The sequence below is a fragment of the Cariama cristata genome, unplaced genomic scaffold (genome assembly GCF_000690535.1).
Source record: "Cariama cristata isolate BGI_N322 unplaced genomic scaffold, ASM69053v1 scaffold17622, whole genome shotgun sequence".
NCBI lineage: Eukaryota > Metazoa > Chordata > Aves > Cariamiformes > Cariamidae > Cariama > Cariama cristata.
The window spans coordinates 7,932-25,562 of NW_009604567.1; the positions used below are offsets into that span (position 1 = coordinate 7,932).

At 49.0% G+C, this 17,631-nt stretch overlaps 1 protein-coding gene across 1 annotated transcript in view; it reads right to left on the reverse strand.

Annotated features, from left to right (window-relative positions):
- LOC104158111 (putative sodium-coupled neutral amino acid transporter 10) overlaps nucleotides 1–17,397 on the reverse strand; it is a gene marked incomplete at its 3' end in the record, with an annotated part of 22,062 nt that extends 4,665 nt beyond the window's left edge. The window contains exons 1-9 of the mRNA XM_009695678.1: nucleotides 17,226–17,397; nucleotides 13,693–13,738; nucleotides 11,665–11,758; nucleotides 10,289–10,432; nucleotides 8,404–8,528; nucleotides 4,956–5,058; nucleotides 3,948–4,130; nucleotides 1,875–1,986; nucleotides 1,573–1,679 (exon numbers count right to left, since the gene is read on the reverse strand). Coding sequence (XP_009693980.1) covers nucleotides 1,573–1,679; nucleotides 1,875–1,986; nucleotides 3,948–4,130; nucleotides 4,956–5,058; nucleotides 8,404–8,528; nucleotides 10,289–10,432; nucleotides 11,665–11,758; nucleotides 13,693–13,738; nucleotides 17,226–17,397 — 1,086 coding nt within the window. The remainder of the gene's footprint in view (nucleotides 1–1,572; nucleotides 1,680–1,874; nucleotides 1,987–3,947; nucleotides 4,131–4,955; nucleotides 5,059–8,403; nucleotides 8,529–10,288; nucleotides 10,433–11,664; nucleotides 11,759–13,692; nucleotides 13,739–17,225) is intronic.
- Nucleotides 17,398–17,631: the final 234 nt, after the last annotated feature.

Genomic DNA, 17,631 nt, shown 5'->3' on the forward strand with positions numbered 1-17,631 from the left:
GAGACCAAAGACAGAGCTTCAGGGAAAGAATAAATGAGTCTTTGCAGAAGACCTGGAGGAACGAGGAGAGGGTGGGCTCAGAATTCGGCTCCAGCGGGGAGGTGCTCTGCAGCCTAGCGTGTTTCTGAAGGCAGGTGTGCCCTTGCTGCAGCACTTGAGAGCATCGGTCAAAGCAAGTATGCAAACTTGACAGGCAATGAATCATTCAAGAGAAGGCTGGACAGCTTGCTACCAGCCCCTTGAAATGCCAAGGTAACCTGGGGGCTGATGCTTTAGATAAGCCCTTATTCCTTTGTGGGGATTTCTGCAGGACAAACATCTACACCAGCCTTGTGACCAGCGTTTCAGGTCAAGCATTGTGAGGGCCCCAGTATTCAAAACCCTGGGCAGCTGACAGTCGCCTCTGGGCAGCCAGTCTAAGAGCTCGGCACAGCCTAAGTGCAGTTTCAAGGCACTGCAGAGAAACATTCTGGCTCAACCGGAATAGAAAGCAATTCTTGAAAGTGCTCTTTGTTTCCCTGAAAATTCCAGGCTGGCATTCAGACTCCTGCTTGGGATTTCAGTCAAAGAAGTTAGGACCAAAGTGTCAGAATTCAGAGTGAAAGCTGGAAAGTTGGACTATTTCCTTGTGTCAGAGAAAGCATGGGGAAAGAAAAAAAAATATGCACCACTTAAAAACTTCATGTACGTTTTCAAACCCACAAGTCATTAAATACAGAAAAAGCCATTAGTTCTGTAGGACCCACAAAAATGTCGCGCTCTCCCCCTGCTGACTCCGCAGTTTGCCGAAAACCTTATTCCCAGCCCAGCACTGTCGTGACTGGTAATGCTGGGGCAGAGGCCTGCTAAAAGGCAGTGGATTAAGTTATTGTTAGAAAAAAACAAAACCTGTGAATTTCAGTCCCACAAAAGCCCAGTATTTGCAGAAGCAGAGAGATCAAGCCCAGCAAAGAGCCACTTTGTTTCAGTCCCTGAGGAGGCCAATTCAAACTGGAGCAAAAGGAAAAGCTAAACTTCTAACAGCCTCTGAACGACCCCAATTTTTAAAAAATCAATTCCTGAAGCAACACCTCTATGTGTGTGTTCCTTTTTATTATTATTTTGGTTGAAACCAGAAAGCTGACGGTCAGCAGCAAGAACCGCATCCCTGAGAAACCATGTTTATTTTACCCAGCCTAGGCAGGTTGGGATGTAAGGCCCGTTAAGGTTTTACAGGCTGCCTGGATTTCCCATTCTGTGGATACAGAACCTGAAGCCCACCAGAAGGCAGACTGGAAGCAGCATTTTATGCACCAGATGAATGCTTCACTTGCTGCTGGAGGGACAAAACGGGCTGGTGTTCTAGCATGGGGCAGGCCACGCACTGGGCCAGCACCTCCTCTGCTGCTGTCTGCATGCCCATAAGCGATGCTGCTCAGAGCAGCTGACCAGAACAGCTCCCACCTGTACTGGGCAGACTGGAGGGGGAGGCTTGGAGGAGGTGCCGAGCTGATTCTCTGCTGCAGCTAAATTAACTACGTTCCCAGGCTCTGCAGAGGGCTTAGGGGGATGTCAAGCAGCATCAGCACTGACCTGTGAACAAAGCGCATTCTTGTGGATCTTCTTGTAAATAAGAGCTGGGCAGATGAAACAAATGAGGCTTCCCATCGTAGCACCTGTCAGGCCCAGGACTGTTTCCACTGGCAAAGAAGAAGAGAAGTCAGCAAAGGCCCCTTCCAGGACTGCCAGAGCAGCAACACGTGGTGGCTGCCCGAGCCCCTAGGCAGGCTGGGGCACGAGCCCAGTGAGACTGGCCACCCCACCCAGAAAAGTAAGTAAAAGAGACCAGAGAAGACAGCCAAGCAACCAGCCCTTGTGCCCAACTCCTCACTCACCATTCGGGATCATGATGCCTCCCACCATGGTTCCAAACACAACAGCCAACGTCAGAGCTTTGAACCGAAGCGGGGGCATATAACCCCCAGCAGCGAAGGTGCCGTCTTTTTGCTGGAAGAGAAAGGGTGGGAGGGGGAGAAGAAGTTTAGCTCCTGCCTCACAACCTCACGATTCCTAAGCAATTACCCCAGCAGGCTCCAGCAGCTTCGGCACCTCCATGCTACAGCCTCCACAGAGGTGAATCCTGGCGGGGGGGCAGTTAGACGTGGTTGAAAGAGGTGAATCCTGGCGGGGGGGGCAGTTAGACATGGTTGAGCAGTTTTAATACGCAACTGCATTTGAACCTTCAAAACAAGAGTGATGGGGGGCACGGAGCCAAAGCTGCTGTTTCCATCCTGCCCCAAATGTGAACTGTACAGCTGTATCCCAGTCCCTGCGCCAGCACCGCAGCCGTCCAGCCTCGGCGAACAGCCCCAAGGCCAAGGGCATGAGAAAGAAGCGCAGCTGAGAAGGCAGGAGGGAGAATGGTCACAGGGGGAAGAGCATCCCCTAACATGTCCAGGAGCAGGGCTAGTCCCACCGCGTTCCACCACATGTACCAGCTCCTCCGACTTGACGGAAGACACCCCAGCCAGATGGCAGAGAGGAGAACCGGTGCTGCTGGGGAGCTGCTGATACTGCTCGGTTTCCAGATGCCCACCGCTTCCCATCCCATCCCCACGCTCTGAGCGGGAGGTGCAGAAGGCAGAGAACCAGCGGGTCCCTGCTCTGCTGGCTGCACAGATGGGAGAGGAAAGCAAAGTGACACGTTCAGAGCCCAAAGAGCAATGAACTGAGCCCAGGAGAGAACCAAAGCCTTCCCAAGCGTTTCTAGCGCTTACTCCTCTGCTCCCGCTGGCTTTCACCAATCGTCTTTCCCCCATCCTCAGGCCCTCCTGATGTGAGAAAAGAGCTGGGGGCTTCTCACAGGCAGAAGTGGCAGTATTTAGAGCTATAAATTGCTCAAGTTTTATTTCCTGCCCTAAGAGGTTTCTATTTATGCAGATACACAAAGGCCTCAGAACATTCCCACAATCTCTTACTGTTATTTACTGAATACCATCGGCATGCTTAGTGCCGTACAATACACAGAGGAGAACACGCTACTGCCACAAGGGACTTACAGTCTAAATCAGACAGACCAACTATAGTCACAAAGGCTGTCTGAAGATCCGACCCTGGGAAAGGTGAACGTGTGGGAGAGGGCTGTATTCCACCGCATGCTTCTGCACCAGACCGGCACCAAACAGCCAGGGCAGGCACTGGAGGAAGGGGACATCTGAACCCGGAGGGGATAAAGTTGCTCACGGGAGCTACTGACAAAGGTGCAAGGATGAGAATAATAATAAAAGAGCAGAAATGAGCAGGCACACACAGAAGAAAGAAAAAATGAGGCTGGGCTGGGCTCTGAGGCCAGGAATAGAAGCTTGAGCTAAATGCAAAGCAAGATCGAGCTGGCCAGCAAAAGGATGCCAGCTGGAGCAGCAGGAAATAAGGAGGCTCCTCTGTTTCCAAAAGCACATTTCTCCCTCTTTCTGAGGGGGAGAACCACCTCGGCTCTGAACTGTGTAACACTTCTGCGCAAGAGCCGAAATCCCCAGCAGAGCAGGGAAGTAGCAGCCACGGGACTGAGGGTGCAGTGGAGCAATAGCAGGCTTCAGACTCCCAACTCCAGCACTTCTGCCCATGAAATTCCTCTGCAGAGAGGGCAAGAACCTCAAAGTACCAGAGATTAACCATTCTGCAGAGCAGGATTTACAGACTGCCGCAGGCCTCCTGCTGCACCATTACCACAGACCAGGCACTTACGATTTTACTGCGAGTTGAGGGTTTGTCCCTCTGGATAGTGAGTACCTACCACAAGTCAGAAATATGCAGTTGTCAACGGAGTCTCACAGAACCAAGGCACATTTGCAGCCCAGGTCAGAAGTCGGCGGGAGAAGCCAAAGAGTCACAGTAGCCCTTCAAAAACCAAGTTTCAAAGGTGCACACCAAGGCAGCCAGTTGCTCCTGGCCACACAAGAGGATCTTACCTGCTGCTCAAAGAGAAGGGTGTTCAGTGCCTGTCTGCATGGGAGAATCATCATCGGAAACCCCACAGCTACCGACATCATGAATCCCACACGAATCATCTCCGTCACGAGGTTGGAAGGGAAGTTCATTAGGACGTTCCCAGCAATGGCTTCGGTGTAACTCACGTAGCCAAAGAAGCCCACCTGTCCAGCAGGAGGGGAGATGAGTAGATGGGGTTTGACTCCAAAGCACATTCACATCTGCTCTTTACAAAAGGGTGGAGGTCAGCGACCTCCCATGAGTTAGGACCAGCCAGCCAAGAAGGGAACGTGGGGCCACCTCCGCGGCCAACCAGCCAGCAGTCCCAGCTGCAGCACCCCCAAAAGTTGAGACATGTGGTTAACGAATAGTGGGACCTTCCTAAAAGCAGAGGCAAGTTTCACACCAAATACAGGGGGCTTGCATGGAGGACGTTGCAGTGAGGGAACACTGCCGCTGCCCGTGACACAGAGCAGCAACACTCTGCTTGCTGCCAGGCCCACAGACCGGCCCTCTCCGACGAAGGAGGGGCCGTAACGATTCCCCACAGCAGCCTAGCTCACAGGGCAAGGCTCTTCTCAGGAATTATTAACTCGGTTTTATTAACTGGTGCTTTATGAGGCACAACTTCCTTCACATCCTTCCAATTGCAACAGGCTGAAAGAAACTCTCCTAAACTCTGGGCAGCACCTCCAACTTCAGGCTGGGCCCTGGAAGGCAGACGGCAGGCTGATGCACATGGAAGGGCTGGGTCTCCACTCTGCCTCCACCCAAGGAAACGTGCCACACCGAAAATTTGGACTCTCCAAATGCCTCCTGCACTGTTCGGTTCATCATCTCCCATCTAATTTTGCCTCTAGCAAAATCACTTCTCTTTCAAAATAAATACAGATAAGCAGAAACCAGCCCCAACCGAAGATAAATCATCATCCCCATTGCCCCTCCAGAGTGTGACTTCTGGCAACGAAAGAGAAGGGGAAGTTTCTTACCGTAATGTAAAAGGTGGTGACCACGTTTAGGGAAGAAGCAAATATGGAGCTCATGATTTTAACAGACGGCTCATCCAAGCTATCATAGGTAGGCAAGACCTGACTGTAGAAAAGGGTAAATTATTTAAGGAAACCTTCCGCAGAGAGAGAGAAAAACCCAACTGCAGCACATTCTCTGCCTCAGCCCAGCAGCAAAGAATCCCTGACACCTTCCCCCTATGGAGCATAAACATTCGCTGCTATTCCACAATTTATATTGCTAATGCCAAGAGATTTCAGAACACTCATAACTTTAAGTGTTGCAAAAATATTCCTGCTCTCCCCACCCCACCACGTGGAGCTAAACGTGTGATGTAAACATTTTGGTTCAAAAGTGTTGCAAAATGAATGACCGTTTGTTCCAGTGAAACACCAGTGGCACCAGGCCAGGCAGCGCATTGGAGATTATTGTTCTTGGAGCTCTCTATGCTGATAATTAAAGCAACGCAGTGTTTACAGAGTAAAAGCAGGAAGAAGGTTAGAGCATCACGCTGTCTAAAAGAAAAGTTAAACAAACAAAACTAAATGCAGTGCCTGTCATATTTCAGCACTGCTGCTAGAGCTCAGTTCATAGAAAGCTGGGAGCACCAATTACACAGGATTTGGGGTATTTACAGACTTGGAAAGCATGTGGAATGTACTTTTTGACATCAGGTGCATATTTTAGCAACTCATTAACCTCTTGTTACTTTAATTCAAGTGGCTACATCCTGGCTTCACGTTACTGAAGTAACTCTCACAAGAAGGGGGGGAGCATCCAGTTAGGTGGGAAGGGGGTATCCCCAGCTCCAGTGGGCAAAAAGCCATTAACAGAAAGCGTGTCAAGCTGAGGCCAAGCAGAAAAACCCTTAACCCTTAATCCCTTAACGTCAAACAGTTCTGCACAAGGGAAGCTGGGCACATCGGCTCACAGAAACCTGCAAGACACACGCAGGGTCTGTGAATGCAGCATCATGACAGCCATTTACTGACAGGGAATGAGATCGGCTTCCCCAGGAGTCTCTCCATTTCAGATTCCTCCCTGCCCTCAATGCAGTGACCTCCACTAGATTAACTATGACTATGTCCCAGACGTCAGCCCCACGAGGGGAAGGGGGCCAGCCAAACATCCAGGCTGTGGAAGGAGAAGAAAGGAGGGAACCAGAGAGGCTCTGCAGCGTCTGGGATGCCACAGCCAGGCCAGGACCATGTCAGTGCAGGAACAGCAGCAGTGACAAGGGGAAAAAGTGCCATGCAAAGTCCAGCTGCACTCAGGCCTCCTGCAATCATCTAGCGGCACCTGTTTGGTCAACCTGGGTTTGGAGGACCAGCACAGTGCCCCTCAAGCCCCCCTGGCATGCTGCTGGGCCCTCCTGACCGTCACCACCTCTCAAGGCAGAGCAAGAGATCAAGAAGCACGCAACAGGCAGCATGTCCTGACAAGCCCGGGGTTTATTTTTAAGAAAAGTGACTTCACTGAAGGCCGGCAAAGGATCAGGGACCCTTCCCCGTGTTATCTGTTACACTGCACCTCAAAGAGGGCACAAGCAGATGGTTCCTCCTTAGCAGAGATCGGGCAAGTCAGCACAAGCATCAAGAGCAGCCTCAGAGAAAGCAGCCTTTCTTCAGAGATGGCCAGAGCTACCTCAGAGTATCTGTTCTTCACCTTCACTGCAGGGCCCACCTCGTACAGGCTCTCCTAGCCCAGTGCTAACTCAGTCTGCAGGGAACAGATGCTCACAGAGGCAAGGAACAACATCCTGACTTCTTATCCCTGTGAATCCAGCATTTTTGCATCCATCTGCACCAGAATAGCCATCTCCAGAAATTAGAAGTTTTCTCCTGGAAAGCTCTACTGACTCCTCTTTAATTACAGGGTTTACTGACTTGACCAAGGTCACACAAGGAGGCTGCAGCAGAGGTAATCCTGGAGTCCTCGCACTCCCAGCTCTCGGCTCCACAGCAAATTTCCACGCTACATAACTGTAGAGGAGTGACCTACTTTGCAACTTCAGCAACAACAGGATAGCTTTTAAAAAGCAAAGGGTATTGAACTCACAAGTAAAGCAGGGTCAAGTTTTTCAAGCTAGAATAATAGTGCATTTATTTGTCCCAACTGTATGCTGCATTTACGTGCTGAGGGAAAAGGATTTCTGCTTTATGTTAGAATTATTTATTTCTTTAAAAAGGTGATTCACAGGTTAGCAAAATTAAACCTACCTAGCTGAGAATAACATGCTTATAAAGATTGCATGGGCTGGGGACAGCTTATTGCCCTGATGCTTGGAAAAAACGCATAGCTTTAGGTTCAGCTTGCCACGTAAGTGCTGTAATGGAGCCTATATTTAGGTATGCGCACGCTGGTCCAGACCAAACGATTTCCCTGACTTTCCAACTCCCAGCAAAATTGTGCTGGGTACTGCGTGGCTACCATAAGGAAAAAAAAAAACAAAACCACAACTGGAATTTAAAAACTCTAAAATGTTAACAAGGTAAAGCGGTAAAAGAATACAACTCCCTTTGCCAGTTGTAATGGAGACATTAAACAGCAAGACTGGAGAGTGTTCGGGTAGGGACCGAGCTGCCAAGAGAGCCGATAAGTGGAAAATGATGATTTGGATCTTGCGTGTGGGTGTAAACACAGCAGTCTGAACAAATTTTATCTGTCACATTCATTTACTGTTGGCATGCTACCCATTTGCTAGAACTACAGGGGGGAAAGCCCGACTCTGCCAGCCTTCCAAATGAGGATGGTCTTTTCCGTGTCCACATTTGGATTTACACTTCTATTTAAAGTCTGTTACTATTCTGGCCAGGCACGTATTGCTCACTTGCCATTTTGGTGCAGAAGGTAATGCTGCTAGAAACGTGAAAATAGCCTGGTCTGCCGTCACGTCCTTCCACGTGCCAACGGAAATCCTCATTAAAAGCAGGCAACTGGAAACAGGCAAACAACTCTCCAAAGTCAATGACTGTGCAATCTTGTGAGTATTCTCAAAGAAATCTGGGGAAGCAGAGAGCAGTCACCAGTGTACGCTACCCTGCAGAGGGCCCTACAGCCATTAGGCGACACAGCCCTGCTGCCTTTGCTGGTATTAAATCATTCCCTTCAAGAAACGGGGGAAATTCATCACTTATGCAGCTGTACCAGAAGCAATGTGCATTACGTTGAGGATCTGCTTGGCCCAAATGATCTTATGTTGCTCAATAACTCCTAAGTGAAATATATAACTCCCTCCCCCGTCTAGGTAACAAAAGGGTCACAACTGAATGAGATGCTGTACTTCAGTGGGCTGTAAAATATTTTGATTAAAATAAAACAGGAAACCAGATGGTATCTATCCCTTGCAGATCCTCATGACCCTCTGCCCTCACAAAAACTCATTTTGCACACCACAACTGCCAGAAGTGGGAATGGGCAGGTACTTACGACTGACAGGCAAAAGACATGCCAAAGATGGGGATGCAGCGAAAAATGCCCTCCCAACGAGTGTAACTAACTCGCTGCAGCCACTGCCCGCTGAAGAGGCCATGCTTGAAGGACGACAGCACAATCTGTAGCCAAGAGAAAGAAAAAGAGTTAAGATCCAACTGAAAACAACTTCATGGCAGCAGTAATGCCAGTGCTGGGATAAAAGGCAGCGTGTGGCAGCTCTGCGAGGGACAGCTTACACTGCCTACCACAGCCTGATGTCTATTAGTGAAATTCCCCAGCTCCCCACCCCACCCACACACTTTATTAAAGCTCCCAGCAACCTCCAAGGCCCCCTTGCCACCAAGGATCCTGGGGTGCATTCTAAAAGATCCATGACATTCCCACCTTGTTCAATGCCATCAGACATCATAGCACGCAGTAGGGTGGAACAATTTCCACTGACACATTTAACTGTGAGAATTATTGTTCCCAGCAAATTTTTTTCTTTTTTTGCACTTTTTTAAACATGTTTTTAAATCCAAACGGGAAGCGGCATTTGCCTTGGAGAATCCTGTTCGGTGGAAAGACAAAGGTTCCTAAAACAGGACCCCACCTGCACGCTGCTACTCCAGAGCCATTTAACAACACCAGCTCACCAAAGACAAGGATAAACTTCATGAAAACTGGGGGAGCAAGGCACCCAGAGGAGGCCAGGGGAGCTCTTTTGCCATTGAGAGGGAAACTGGCAGGCATTGGGTTGCACAGGAAACAGAAGGTAAATATGTCTGAATGCCTGTTTATAATATCGCCTGAATGGGGGTTTTCTAATCCCCAGAGATTATGTTTTAGTGCAGCCAACTCTCATGAAATGTTGTGGTTTTCTTAAAGGCACAGCTTCTGGAACACGGCAGTTTTGTAAAACACTCACTCACAGTTTCCAGCCTCCTTACAGAGGCAAGCTTAGAAGTGTGACCCTGCACAACCTACTAAAAAAAGTTAGGTGGAAAGAATTTCCACAGCTCCCTTTTCTTCCTTTTGTTTCAGCTCTTATAGTCCTGAAATTTGGGAGAGACAGGGCTGGGGCTCCACAAGCAAACCACATGAGCATCCATGAGGTGAAACTCGAAGTCATTAAAAAGCAAGTGAAAGTCTCCACCTCTCAGTAAATCGTGCTATACAGAGGGGCTTGGCCAAGCCAAACAGGGCCAGCTTTAGGTAACTCTCAGCTTACCCTACTTAATCTAAATGGTCAAGAATCCACTCACCTCAGTGAAGAAAAACTCTCTTAGAAATATCTAAGAGCAAGTATACGCCATGTGCCAGACTTAAGACTTTACGAAGCTTTCAGTGCTCAAGAAATAGAAGTGCTGGTGTCTAACAAATAAAACTACCTGCAGCCTGAAAGACATTAACCATTAGCTGCAAAAAAGCATGCAAAGTACATGCTTGAGTTCTTAACGACAGCTGCCTTCCCCCTACAGATTATAAGCATTGAGATTTTCAAGGCAAAACACGGATGCATGATGAAAGTCCTTCTGCTTTCATGCACTCTTCCCCACATCTTCCATCCTCTGATTCAAAGTTCAGAGCCCTAAATTATAAGACACCAACAAGCAGAATAAACCACAACTCGATTTGTGGTTTATTATTATTTATGCCACTGCAGTCCCTAGCATGGGTAATAGCTTACAGACCCAAGGGCCCGTTTCTGCAGTCTGTACCTCCCCGCCTCCACCAGCTCAAGAGCACCGGCACCCAGATTGCTCATTATGCCCGGCACTAGCAGCACTAATTACCAGGAAGGACATTTTAAACATGAAGCCTGCACCTGCAGGTTGCCCCACTGGGAATATCTGTGTTAAAACAATACGAAAACAGCATTCCCAGCATTGATACTCACCACGAACATGAACACCGTGTAAAAGATCAGAGCCATGGCACTGAATGACTGTATGGAGGCCATCATGTTCCTCTGGAGGCTCAATGGAAGTACAATGCACAGGGAGACGGCAAAGAGCAGGACTATCCGGAAACTCCCCGACACCTGGAAAAGGGACCTGCATAAAGAACTGGAGCACGGAGGATACTCAAATCATCCCACCAAATTAGCAAAGTAACTCCCCGATGTGCTTAATTTCTCCAGACTGAGAAACCATGCAAAGCCAGGACAGATTTAAAACGTGAAATTCTGCTTCTATTCACATTTAAAGATTTGATGTTGAAAGCTTGCCATTTCTTTGGCTAGGTCTGTGATTAGCTTATACAGTCACTGGGTGCCACTGTTGCTCTACACAGCGCGTGACAGGTCCATCCTGAAGTGGAAGTATTTGGGGGGGGTACGGGGGGAAGGGGTTGTTTAAATGCTAATCCAGCACAAGCTATTTAGGTATTTTCATGCAATTAAATAAAAACTAAACTTACTTGGGAAACAAGAGATTGAAGTCTTGAAAATTCTGATCCAGAAAATTAATCAAAACCTCACATTGGTATTTATTATAGCAGAACACTCTGAAATGCTTGGAAATATTTAATACCTAATTTGGCTGCAGCCACAACGCATCTTTTTAACTTCACAGTCCCTTAATCGGAGCTTAGCAGCATCAGGCGGAGCAGATAACAGCCCCGTCAAAAATCCTTCCACATGTCCGTTTTGCTTCCCCACACAGCCCTCGCGCCGGCTCCGAGCGCTGCTGCTCACAGCTCTCCAGGAAAAGCAGCAAGAGCCTCCTGTCCATGAGGAGCACCCCTTGCCACCATGTGTCTTGAGCCAACACTGGCTTATCACACAGCTTATTTCCTCTTAAAAAGGAGGCAGGCGCACAGTAACTTTCACCATCAAAACAGTAAGGGACAGGACAAAAATCCCTCTTGAACTAGAGGGCTGCAAGGGGGTGACAGCTCGGACAGAGGAATTGTCTGTCACTACCCGTTAGGGGCAGGAATTAAGACAGGAAGCATCATCTCCTCCAGGAATCTGCTCTAGAATTAACAGAGACCAAGTTAAAAAGAATTCCTTTGTTGGAAGTGCCTTATTGGAAGCTTTACACATCTGATTGTTCACCAGATGTCTGGACTTGGTAGAGCTAAATGCTCTGTGCACAAGGTGTGCCATTAAAGCTCACCATGAGATGACCCCACAGTGCCTCGTGGGCTGCTGAGCACACTACTAAGGCAGGAGGATGCTCTTTGCTGCATCTAAGGCACGTATGGCTTGATGCAAGAAGAATTGAGACCACTGTCTGCATTGTAGACGTGATCCAGTGAGGATTTATTTACCTGAAATCCAAGCAGCCGGGCAAAGAAGTTGGACCCCAAATCACCAATGACAACATAGAAAGCAATACAAGTTCCCAGCATCAGCCCAATCATGCTGCAAAAAAACCAACAAAATACATGCAGGTTAGGAGGCTGCAACAGGAACCCTGGCACACAGCTCCTGCTCCTGGGCAGCTGCGTGTCAGCAGCCACATTCCCAGTGGATTTGTACTCGGCACAGTCCTCACGAAAGGACAAGGCTTTTTTAATGCTAAAACTACCTAAAGACACCTGGATTTGCCGTGACTGAGCCTATGGCGATGGGGCCCCCACCAACGACACTGTTACGTGCTCTGCATGGAGCGGGACTACACTTCATATGCTGGGAGCAAGAGACATCCTACATACGCTGCAGCTGCTGGCGAAGGATTAAGACAAAGGTTTGGCACCGACAAAGTCTCAAGGGCTACACCCTGCGCACAACCACAATAGCTGAAGATTGCTTAGGATCCTACTGCACTCCCTGTTTTCCGAGGAACATCCAGAAGTTAAACAGAAACAGCTAAAAGGGTACATTTAAAGTGACTTAAAATTTTGTGCAGTCGCTTGCTTGTGTTCAGAGGCAGGGCAGCCTCAGCGTGCCTTGCTTCAGCATACATCCACCTTCTAACACAACCTTCTGGCAAGTCACGGTGGAGACAAGTCCCAAATTTTGCTGAACCCACACTGAAAACGCATTTGGCAACCAGTAGTAAAACAGGTTTTTTGTCTACAGGTATACCCTGGGCTGCGAGCTTGCTCTCACAGCCATACGAGCAGGCTGTGCATCACTACTGGCGCTGAAGGGGAAGACCACGCTTTTATCCTCAGGCTTGTGAAGGGCAGACCACCAGTTCTGCATTCAAGCCTAGTAAAATAAAAAACAGAGAACCTCCAGCCACACCTAACATCTTGGCTAGAAATGTAGCTCTGGTAACAACCCATGCACGGGTTTAACTGCTGTTTGGAGTTACAGAAAAAACAAACCTTGGAGATGGCAAGAACTCCTTTATTTCTTGGAAAAAAAAGGATCAGGAAGAGGTTCTCTCAGCCCCACGCTCCGCAGCAGGGGCCTACCATGAAAGTCTCGATACCAAATCGGCTCTCAAACTTCTTTCCACAAAACGGACAACACTTTAATGAAAAGATTGTCTTACGATCTGCTTCTCCTCCCATTCACGATTGCACGGACCACTTTCCCTCCCAGTTCCAATTATATAACATCCCTGCAGCAATTACAGCAACTGCTTGCACAGACAAGTAACACCTGAGAAATATTCTGTGTATTTTTAGTGTTGTGCAGCGGTTTGCAGCTGGGAAGAGGTAAGAAGCCAGAACCACTGACTGGCCTGGGCTCAAGACACCTCCACCAAAGAATCTCTGCTGGGAAAAGCAGTGCCGTAACGATGTCGCCTCGCCCATCAGAACTGCTGAACGAGACCTGCGGGGCAGCTTCTGCTTGCCTTGGGGTCATCTGAGGAACCAGAGTCCGTGCTGAAATGGAGATAAGATTTGCCCCACAAGGCATCTCCTAATGCCTGGCGTCTCACAGAGGAAGGCAGCACCCGCTGCAAGGAGCGGGCAGGACCAGAGCAGCTAAAGGGTGGATCTGAGGTACTGAACGCTCTCCCTCCCACTAACTCACGGCAATCTTGGCAGGGATTTCACCCCTGGAAAACGGCCACAAGTGACATGCCCATGATTTCACAGCACACACAGCAGAGCAGGAGATGAGTTCATTCCCTGACTTCTGTGCTCCCACTGTCAGGAAAGCGCTTCTGTCTGCACTCAGGAACGGGTGGGCTATGCTGAAGGCAACACCTGTGATCCGTGCTTAGGGAACCTCACTTAAGCTCTTGTTCAAATTCTAGGTGGCAAGGAAGATTTCTGGGACCAGAGAAGGCAGGAGGGTAAGAAACAAGAGCGCAGCGAGGCCACAAGAGGCTACAGAGCAGTATTTTTCATTAAAGAAAACCAAACTATTCAAGCTTTAAATAAGTAGCAGATTACCTTGTTTCCACCAACATTTTTCCTGCTTTTCCATAGGCATGAAATGCTGGCATTAGAGGGGAAAAAAAAAAAGTTGTAGTTAGTCAAAGAAAGGTCCAGAAGGTGGCACACGCATCAGTTCGAAATTAAACAATAATAGTGACAAAGGGCAGTGCAGCAGGAACCCACTGCTGCTGTGTTTTGGGGTTGTTTCCCTTGCCCGCCCTCCCACTTTTTTTTTCAGACATGCCCTCTGAAAACCACATAAGACAAGAACAAAGATGAGGGAAAGATAGAAAGCAGGTTGTCTTTTTTTTTTTTCTTATTTAAAAAAAAGTGGTGTGAAGTAGCAGTCACACATGGCAACCATTAAAAGAAAGTCAGCGCAGAAGAGAAAATATGCATGTATAAGATGCTGTGTGGTAAAAAGTTACCGCAGTGCAAAATTTCAATCAAACTCTCATTTTTATTTTTATCTTCCCACTATAACTGAACCGCCTGACGTTGCTGGATGGGAGATCTGAGATGGTGCCCAGAACGTTCAATCCCATACCCAGAATACCCAGTACTCACAACCCACACCAAAGGGCTGCTGCCAAGAGACTTTTTTCTTTCCCTCCTGTACTTGGGTTGTAGCTTGTAGCAGAAAATGATCAGTAGTCTTTAAATCATTGTGTTTTTTCTTAAAAAGAAAATGCCAAGAAAACTCCACTTGTATTTTTAGATCTTACTGGGTAGAATGCGAATTGAAACCTCCAGTTCCAAACACAGACCACATTGCCCGATTCTGTCAGTCTTTAACTGCAGAGGTCCAACATGAAAACCACCACCCTGGATTCCCCTTTGTCTTCTCTCAAGGTACAGCACACATTCCTGGAGGCCGCCAGAAAACAAACTTTATTTGCTTCTGGAAGCATCCTCTGCTATTTTAAATATTAACTTACAAACTCTGATTTCTTTGGACTCTGCTTGAGCTAAAAATTAAGGAAACAAGATGTTCTCACGCAGAATGAGAAAAAAGCATGGCAGGGGACCCACAGCAGAAAAATAAACCGGAGCCGTTATGTGGGGTAGCACTGAAAATAGCCAATGGCTCGGTGACAGAGCGGGTGGCATGCTGCCTGAGGGCGAAGAGCGGCCTCGTAGCTTCGGCTCACCTCATTTGGGAATTCGCAACCATAACAGGAAAAGGCAACAGCCCTTGGGGGGTTCAGTCACACAGCCAAAGGGCCAGGGATGAGAGAGAGAGGAACCAGCAAGAGGAAAGCCTTCCTCCTGGAGACAGGGCCATTAACAAGCCAACCTCCAGAAGGACTGCTGCTGCTGCACTGCGCCAGCAAGCTCCTTTTTCACATCAGACAGAAAGGTGGGTGCCTCCAGATAACAGCTACAGCTGCCAGCCAGCATCTAGGCCGGAGATGCTGACAAACAATCAGTCTCCTTGGCTGTTCTGAAGTGATGTTCTAATGAGAACGAGCCTTTAAAACGTTATGCCAAATGTCCCCATCTGGGGACACTGGAAAAACTGGATCCTTTATCTTCTCAAGGAGGAAGGAGACGATGATTGTAAAATAAATTTTACAGTCGAGCATCTTTGGAATGGGATCTCTGGATGCGTAACGAGCGGGGCAGAGCTGAATCCGCTCAGTAATTAGAGAGGCCCTTTTAAACCAAGTGTGGTTACCAGAACAGGCAACCCATGTTTCAGCACTTCTCTCTGCAGGGAGCGGAGTCGAGCTGCTTCCCGGGAGGGCAGAGTGCTGCTGAGGGGGTCGGCACCCAGCACAGGTACTCTGCAAAGACCCAGGCTACTTTCAGCAGCTGTAAGGGGACGCATTAACTCATCTCCCAGCCAAAATCTGCCTGGGAACTGCATCCCGCTTCCCTTCTTGTCCACACATCTGCCTAAGGCCCCTCCCTTCCACTCAGTGCAGGAGAAGAGCGCCGAAGAGCAAAATACTTTTCATACCCAAGCACTTCAGGCATACAGCACTGCCAAGCGAAGACGCCTGGGCTAGATATCAGCCTGTTAGGACCCTGGCTCTTTTGTAGCTGTAACGATCGCTCTCAGTGTTCCTCCGGAAGGGACTGGCTGACTGAAGTTAATTTGCAAAACTTTCTTACATCTTTCAGCACTGCCAAAGCCTCCCACAGAATCAGCTGCAGGGGCTGCCAGGATCTCTCGCAGATGTACCAGGGCACAAGCCCACGGTGACAAAGGCTGTCTGTGTGGAGCTGCTCAACCTTGATGCATTAGGATGCATTATAGGAGCACTGCCTTTCCTCTCAGGGCTGTCCCTCCCGGTGGCACCTCTCCCAGGGCAGAGGGAGGGAGCAGAGGCATTTCTTTCAGCGCCAGCGTTTGCGTGCCAGGAGGTGCCAGGAAGTTTAGAAGCATTACTGGCCCTCTCTGTATTTGAGCCCTTTGGCTTCAGAAAGTGTAGAGGATCCCTTCTTCCCGGGAGACGCTCCAAGGTGGAAGGGACTCTCTGTACTTCGGGGAAGCCACACACAAAAACGTGTTGTGAGGGGGCAGGGACAGGCAACCCAGGCAGCTGGGCTGGGAGCAGCGGGGAGAAGTCAGACGCTACCTGGGGGCTCCCCCTTCCTTCCAGCATCACAGGCACAACCTCCGAGACCACCGAACTTCCTGATCTTTTCAGTTTCTAGCAGATATAACTTGGCAGAAGCCCAGACGTGCAGCCCAGCAGCAGCACCTTGGGCATTCTGAGGATGGAGGAAACCCGTCTGTCAACAACACAGTAAGCTAGCGAGCCACACATTCCTTCGGCTCTTTTACAAAGGGCAATGCCAGCCAACCCTCTCCTCCCCCAGAGAAGCAAGGGAAACTGAGTAAAAGACTTTTCCTGTTGTTTCACATGCCGATGGAGAGGACTGCAACCCGAGCGCCTCTTCCTACCCCCCAAGTTGGGCAGAATCATAAAGCAGAGGCCAACTCTGGCGCCAGCGCAGAGGCGATGAGCTCCGAGGAAGAGGGCTGGCAGACTCTGCCAAAAACCCACACATGAATCTTGCAGATGTTTTTATTTTCTTGGCCACTTGGAACCTCGTGCGCTGTTTCCTCTCTGCTGTGCCATAGACACACTCACAGCTCGGATCCAGGCAGCCTGAGCTCCCTGCCAGGCTCTCCGCTGGCAGAACCCGATGTCCTCGGCAGCACACTGGGTGGGGAAGCTCGCGGCTTTCGTGCCGAGACCAATAATTTACACCAGACACCCACTACGCCAGCTCCCAAAAACTTGGGTTTTGATCAGTCAGCGCCGCATCTCCTCCCCTGCCCTGCAGAGTCAAAACAATTCTGCACCTATTAACTTTGCTGTCAAGAGCAGAATTAAACCCGCGCGTTCCCCTGGGGACATGGGGCAGGGGGTTGAGACTGACAGAGGAAAACAACGCAATTGAAAGCTACATCAAGAAACCATTTGCTATTCCAATAATATCAGTATGAAAGTTGTAAATTAAGAGGTCAAAGTAAAACCACAGTTAAAAAACAAACAAACAAACAAGCAAGCCCTAGAGCTGAAAGTTCTCACCAAGGCCAGGGTAGGTCCTGCGCTTGCTGAGATTGGCCGATTTCACCAGGAACATGCAGGATTGATGAGTCATCCAAGAACAGAAAATCAGCAGCAGAGCTCCCAGGACAATGCCACACTGAAACAGGAGAAGAGGGGGGAAGAGACAAGTGCGAGATGGAAAGTCAGCCATTCTGCATAGCCTTATTGCTGTCCCTTATCACCTTTAGGCTCCCTCGCATATTTCCGCCCACACGTTTGCCTGATAAGGGAGCTCCCTCGACTTCAGAGCAGCCAGCAGAAACATGATGTACGAGCTCAATTTCACTCTCCACGGCTCAAGGACGCGGAGCAGCCACCTGTTTCCCACAGCTTCCAGTTGCACCAATTTAAGCACCAAAGAGCGAACTGGGAGCTGTTTGTGAAG